At 55.4% G+C, this 6,337-nt stretch overlaps 1 protein-coding gene across 2 annotated transcripts in view; it reads right to left on the reverse strand.

Moving 5' to 3' along the window:
• BCL7C (BAF chromatin remodeling complex subunit BCL7C) overlaps positions 1 to 6,001 on the reverse strand; it is a 49,965-nt gene extending 43,964 nt beyond the window's left edge. The window contains exons 1-6 of one of the 2 annotated variants that reach the window (XM_045875369.2): positions 5,750 to 5,997; positions 5,151 to 5,229; positions 4,711 to 4,819; positions 4,447 to 4,608; positions 2,740 to 2,825; positions 1,993 to 2,188 (exon numbers count right to left, since the gene is read on the reverse strand). In XM_045875369.2, the coding sequence (XP_045731325.1) occupies positions 2,063 to 2,188; positions 2,740 to 2,825; positions 4,447 to 4,608; positions 4,711 to 4,819; positions 5,151 to 5,229; positions 5,750 to 5,841 (654 nt within the window). In that variant the 5' untranslated portion in view covers positions 5,842 to 5,997 and the 3' untranslated portion in view covers positions 1,993 to 2,062. Of the gene's footprint in view, positions 1 to 1,992; positions 2,189 to 2,739; positions 2,826 to 4,446; positions 4,609 to 4,710; positions 4,820 to 5,150; positions 5,230 to 5,749 lie in introns of those variants that run through there. The other variant, XM_045875368.3, reaches the window with a different exon arrangement.
• Positions 6,002 to 6,337: the final 336 nt, after the last annotated feature.

Here is a 6,337-nt window from a genome sequence, read left to right on the forward strand (position 1 = left end):
CATCTAATCCTCACAACACTCTCACCAGGCTGATGTTAATATTATCCCCAGTTTACAGATGAGAAAACTGAGGCCCAGAGAGGTTAAGTCACTTGGCTCAAGGTCACAAGTGAACGAATGGAGATGCCGGTATTCAAACCCAGAGCCTGTTGTCTGGGCTTTCACACTGTACTACTAACCCATAGAAGGCACTCTGCACTTTACAGAGCACTCACCTCACCTCCTGCGGTGGCTGAGGGGACTAGTGAGAGGACCTCCACACCCAGAAAATGCTGAGATTATTACCACATGTAGTAGGCTGAATAATGGCCCTCTGAAGAGGCCCACGACCTAATCCCCGGAACCTGTGAATGTTATTTTACATGGCAAACGAGATTTTGCAGGTGTGATTATGTTAAGGGTCTTGAGAAGAGTCTCCTGCATCATCCACGTGGGCCCAATGCAGTCCCAGTGTCTTTAGAAGAGGGAGGCAGGGGAGGCAGAGCCAGAGATGTGATGATGGAAGAAAAGACAGAGATTGGAAGAAGCCATGCTGAAGACGGGGAGGGGAGGGGAGTGGTGGGGAAGGGAGGGAGAGGGGCCCAAGTCAAGGAATGTGGGTGGTGTGTAGAAGCTGGGAAAGGCTGGGAAACAGATATTCCCCTACAGCCTCTTGGAGGAACCAGCCCTGCTGATACCTTGACTTTAGCCCAGTAAGACTCATTTTGGACCTCTGGTCTCCAGAACGCAAGATAATGAATTCGTGTTTCTTTAAGTGACTAAGTACCTGTGTGGTAATTTGTTGTAGCAGCAAGAAGAAATGAATGTACCATGTCACTCTACATCTGGCTCCCCGGGCCGGCGCTGGCTCAACTATTACAACTTTAGCTGCTATCGGGAAACAGCCCTACATTTTAAAATAGTTCTTTAAAGTTCCAGTTTGGTCCCTCTGAACCTTTTAACCTTTGTTAAAAATAAAAACAGGGCTAATGCACCTAACTCTACCACTTTGCCAGGCTCAGAGTGCAGGTACCTTCTATTATTTGAAGGTTCCCAAAACCACTAGGGCAGATGAGCCCTAGTTATTGTCCCCATTGCTCAGATGAACAAACTAGGGCTCAGAGAGGGGAAATGGCATGCATAGGGCCACATACCTAGTGAGTAACAGAGCCAGGATTTGAACCAGGACTTCTGACTTCAGATTTACCACACTGAGGTTCCTATCTCACATTCTGCCTCCTCAGAGAAGCCTTCCTGGATAGCCTCAGCACATTCATTTACTCATTCATTCACCGAACAGTTGCTATGACTGCTTTATGCCCAGTGTGACGCTAGATAAGGCTGGGGACCAAGATCGGCCCGCAGGAGCTCAAAAGCTAGTGGACAAGACAGACACACAAATGAGCCATCCCAAACAGCCTGATAAATGCCAAGACAAAGAGGAGGAGATATAGCAGGTGATGGAAGCCCGAAAGAAAGGAAACTGATTGAGCCAGGGGTCAAGGAAGACTTCCTGGAGGAGGTGGTGATTGAGGGGAGGACAAGTAAGACTCAGCCAGAAGTGTGGGCAGGGGTTCCAGTGGAGGAATGGCTAAGCAGAGGCAGGGGGTACAATGTTGTAGCTTCTTGAGGGTGAGGAACGGGTTAGGTCAGACCCCAAAGTCCCTCTGAGCCTCTGCGTTCCTGTGTATGAACGGGAATCATGGGCAACTGCCCAGAGCTTGGGTAACTGCTGGGCCCAGGGGAGGGCTGAACAGGAAGAAGAGGGGTCCTGGGATTCCCAGAGGAGGGCTGAGGGTCAGGAAGGGTCAAAGGTAAGGGGACAGGGCAGGGTGGAGGGAGTTTGGGGAGGCAGGGTCCTGGCTCAAGCTCCCATTCTATGTCTGACTCATGGTATGACTATAGGAAGGTCCCCTTAGAGCCTCAGTGACTCCATCTGAGAAATGGAGCATGAGACAAAACTGTCTCCAAAGACCCTCCCCAGCCCTGACGGGGAAATGACATGACACAAAATTACAAAAGGGTCTTTATTTGTAAAAAGCCAAAGGGGCCCTTGGGGCGACAGGACAGGCAGGCCAGCTTCTCAGGGGTCAGGGGCATTTGGGCAGATGCGCTTGAGTGGGGGGGCGCCCTCCGAGTCCTCTGTGTCACCCTGGGCTGCCTCGGGGACAGGTGGCACTGGCTCAAAGACGGGGTAAGCTTCAGGGGCCTGGAGAGGAAGGGCGGACAGGCATGAGCTCCACCCAAACCCAGGAGTGCAGCCTCCTAGCCTCTGCCTTCTCCAATGCCTCCACTCCACTCCCCTCCTGGACCTAGGAGTCTGGTCGGGGACCCAGGAAGCAGATTAAGTAGGGCACCAGAAACAACAACAACACCGTTTTGGGAAAAGAAGGTGATACTTGGTATTTCTGGAAAATGCATCAAGGTAGTCCTTGTGGGAAAAGTCAGAAGTTGTAGGGGACTGACTCTCTTAAGCTAATTTGATAGTTTAGGACTAAAATAAAACAAAATACTTGGAGGAGCACCACGATCTTTTCAGGCTTTTAATGATCTTAAATCCGCCCCAATCCAGCCCACAGGACTTTGTCTTAAAACACCCTTTCCTTTTCCGTCCCAAGAACCCAGCCTCTGAGACTTGAGCTGTGCCTGAGGTCTACATTTCCTGCCTGGACCTCAGGAGTGCAGCCCCCTAGCCGTTAGCTGCCCCAGAGCCCCCACTGCCTTAGAGACCCGGGAGTCCAGCCTTCTGGCCTCTCTCACCTCAGCCTCCAGCAATTCTGGAACAGGCTCCTCCTTGGTCAGCATTGGGGGTTCATCAGTGCTGCCCGCGGTTATGCCCCCAGGATCTGGAACATCAAGTTAACAGACATGCCCTGAGCGGCTGCTCTGTGCCACAGCACAGGCCCAGGCTGGGGGACACTGAGGAGGGAACTGGGAACCTGGCAGCAAGCCAGGAAGAAGCCACAGGAAGGACGTGGAAGTGGGATCTTGACAGGTGAGTAGGATTTGATCAGGGAGACAAAGGGGGCACATTTTAGGCACACAGAACATATGTTCAGTGAGTACAGATTCTGGGACTGGACTCCCTGGGTTCAAATCCTGACCTTGGGCATGTGACTTAATTCCCCTGGGCCTCAGTTAACCCATCTGTAAAGTGGGGATAATGATAAATAATCACCACGCGAGACTGTGGTGAGGATGAAATGAGATGATACAGGTAAAGCCCTTAGTACAGTGTTTGGCCCATAGTAAGTGCTCAATAAAGGCCTGTTTTTTTTTTTTTTTTAAAGATTTTATTTATTTATTTGAGAGAGAATGAGAGAGAGCATGAGAGGGAGGAGGGTCAGAGGGAGAAGCAGACTCCCTGCTAAGCAGGGAGCCCGATGCGGGACTCGATCCCGGGACTCCAGGATCATGACCTGAGCCGAAGGCAGTCGCTTAACCAACTGAGCCACCCAGGCGCCCCCAGGCCTGTTGTTTTTATATTAGGAAAGGTACACCAGTGCGTGGCACCATCTGGACACAGCCCATAGGCCCAGGTCATGGTATTCTTGGAAAGGAACAACGAGACCAGCAGGGGTAGTTCACAAAGGGCCCAAAGTACCAAGTGGAGGAGTCAAAGGCCATAGGGAGCCATTGAAGGCTGTGAAGCACAAACATGAGCCTGCCAAATTTGTGCTTTAGACAAAATTGCTCTGGCAGCTGGTCGAGGTGACCAGGGGAGAGGAGACCTATAGGAGGCTGGAGCCGGGGGGGGGGGGGGGGTAAGAGATGACTCTTACAGGAAGGTAGACACATTTGGGAGGTAGTTCTGACCAGGCAGGGGATTGACTACATGGAACAAAGAGGAGCCGAGGAGGAATTATGCCCAAGATGCTGGTGCACTGGCTATGTGAGCTTGGGAGACTTAATTCTCTGGGTTTCAGCTTCTCATCCACGTATGAGGATCATAACCCTCGCAGGGTTATAGTGAGGATTAAATGAGCTAAAACATGTTCAGTGCTTAGAAGGAGATCTGGCACACAGAGCTCAATAAGTCTTAGCTGTTATTTTCACTTATTAATCACCCTCAGGAATATCACTATTATTTACTCCTCAACAAATATTTATTGAGCACATTCTATGTGTCCCATGTTGTTCTGAGCATTCAGTAATGAACAAGAGTAACGTGGGCCCAAGGTTCAGGAAGCTGACATGAGGTGGGAGCAGGGGAAGAAATCTGAGTAGTAAAAAATAAAATTTACATGAAAATCTCAGACGGTGATGAGTTATCTAAAGACCCAAAGAAGCCGGCCGAATGAGACAGCCAGTCACTGGAGGTAGGATGGTGACTTTCTGCAGGAGTCAGGGAAGGCCTCTGGGAGGGAAGAACACAGGAGGAGAGCACGTGCAGGTAGGGGTAAGCTGATGGCTTCAACTTTGCAGAAGACTCAGAGGACAGGGCTGCAGGGAGTCACCTAGTCCTACCTCTCTCTTGGCCCAGCCGTGGGGGCTGAGCATCCTCTGGGACCCCTTCTGGTGGTCCAGCAGGTGACACAGGGCGGCTGGGCTGGGGGGTGCCCCCAGGGCTGGGCTCGGTGCCCTTTTGCAGAGAGCCTTCCGAATGGAAACTCTGGTTACTGTTCTCATCTGTGGGAGCAAAAGCCAAGAGGTTTGGGCCTGAAGGTCTCAATCCCCTCCTTCAATCCCCCAGCCCACACCACCCCCCGAAATCCCAGGATCCCTACATACCATTGAGATCCAGCAGGATGAGAGGGCCACCCCCTCGGGGACTGGCGCCCCTGCCCCGTCGCTCCCGACCTCGGGATCTCTCTGCCCCGCCACCTGCCCTCCGTCGCTCCTGGGGGTTCGAGGGGTAAGGGTCAGGGACAGTTTTCCAGTTAGTGCTTGCAAAGCCCCCACTGTACAAATAAGGAAACCGAGGCACAGAGAAGCAAAAGGCCCTGCATGAGGTGACAGAGGCTGGCACCACACCATTGGGTTAGGTCTTGAACTCTGGGGTCTGAAGCAAGAAAAAGGGAGAAGGGGGTGGAGTTGCTAATAATTGTTAACATCTGTCTCGGCTGCGGCATTTGAGGTCTCACAGTGGGACTGGAGGTGGAGGCCAGTGTTGGGAGGGGCTCGCCTGGGGTCGCACAGATGAAAGGCTTGGTGTGGGAGAGTTTGCTCACCTCCTCCTGGGGGTCCACCACTGGCACCCACTTGAAGATACGAAGGGAAGTGTCGCCCACAGTCACCCAGCGCTTCTCCCTGTGGGAGGGTGGGGGGGACTGGGTCAGAGTTCTGAGGAGAGAACCCCCCCAGGAGCTGAACACATCTGGGGAGACCTGTCGAAGTGGGGGTGGTGCGGTTTTGCTAATGGGGCATATAGTTAGAAGGAGAAAGAGAGTCCTGCAGACCCCAGGCCATACACAGGGGTGCCTCTGGGGAGAGAGTACGGCTTGGGGCCATGGCTCTGCAGACCCCTGGGGTATACAAGGGAGCAAGGCTGAGGGCCCGGCAGGGAACCATAGCGAAGAAGATCCTGGGCATACTTGAAGGAGGAGTGTCAAAGCTTTAGGGGGCGGGGCCTAAATGAGCGTACGGCTTGGGAACACGCTTTGTAGACCCTAGGGTGTAACCAGAACGGGGACAGAGCCCTGCAGCTCCAGGGCGCAGCTGGGGGGCACACCTAACGCCTGGGGGCCACGGCTGGCGAAGGGAGGGTAGACGCATTTGGGAGAGAGTGGTCCCGCCAGGTCCCATCCCTGGCCCCCCGGGCAGCGCTCACCATCTCCGGACCTTCTCGATGGTCGCCATCACCTTCTTGATGTCATCCTTGGCCCGGCTCCGGGTCTCGGCCCGCACGGTCCGGCCGGCCATGCTGGCGGGACTGGGGCCGAGGCCGAGCCCGCGGCTGGGCCGCCTCCCGTCCGGCGGGCTCAGGCTCGGCGCCAGAGCCGGGCGCCGCTGTCTCGGCCTGCCGTCCCTCCGGGAGTTGGCCGCGCCCTCCCTCGCTCCCCAACGCCTCCGCGAGTCCCCGCCCCGTTTCCTGCTGCCGCGCCCCGCCCCGGCCCGTCCCCGGAGCGGCCCGGCGGCGCGGGCGGCCAGAGCCCTTGCCTGGAAGCCGGCCAGCCCCGCCCCGCCCGGGCCCGCCCCCTCGGGGCGCCCCGACGCGCAGCGCCCCCTACCCGCCGCCAAGAGGGAGGGTTGGGGACAGCTTGGCGCCAGGACTCGCGCGGCTGGGCTGAGGAGGTGCGTTCAGACCACGTGGGCACGGGGAGGGGGAGGGGGCGCGAGAGGGTCACTGTCCCGGCCCGCGTCCTCTGCGCGGGGGCGGGGGGCGGGGGGCGGCCCCGAATGCTGTGTGCAGGGTGTG

Source organism: Mirounga angustirostris, unplaced genomic scaffold (assembly GCF_029215605.1).
Source record: "Mirounga angustirostris isolate CCGP_5_RB_7025 unplaced genomic scaffold, mMirAng1.0.hap1 SCAF_5, whole genome shotgun sequence".
In the NCBI taxonomy this organism is placed as follows: Eukaryota; Metazoa; Chordata; class Mammalia; order Carnivora; family Phocidae; genus Mirounga; species Mirounga angustirostris.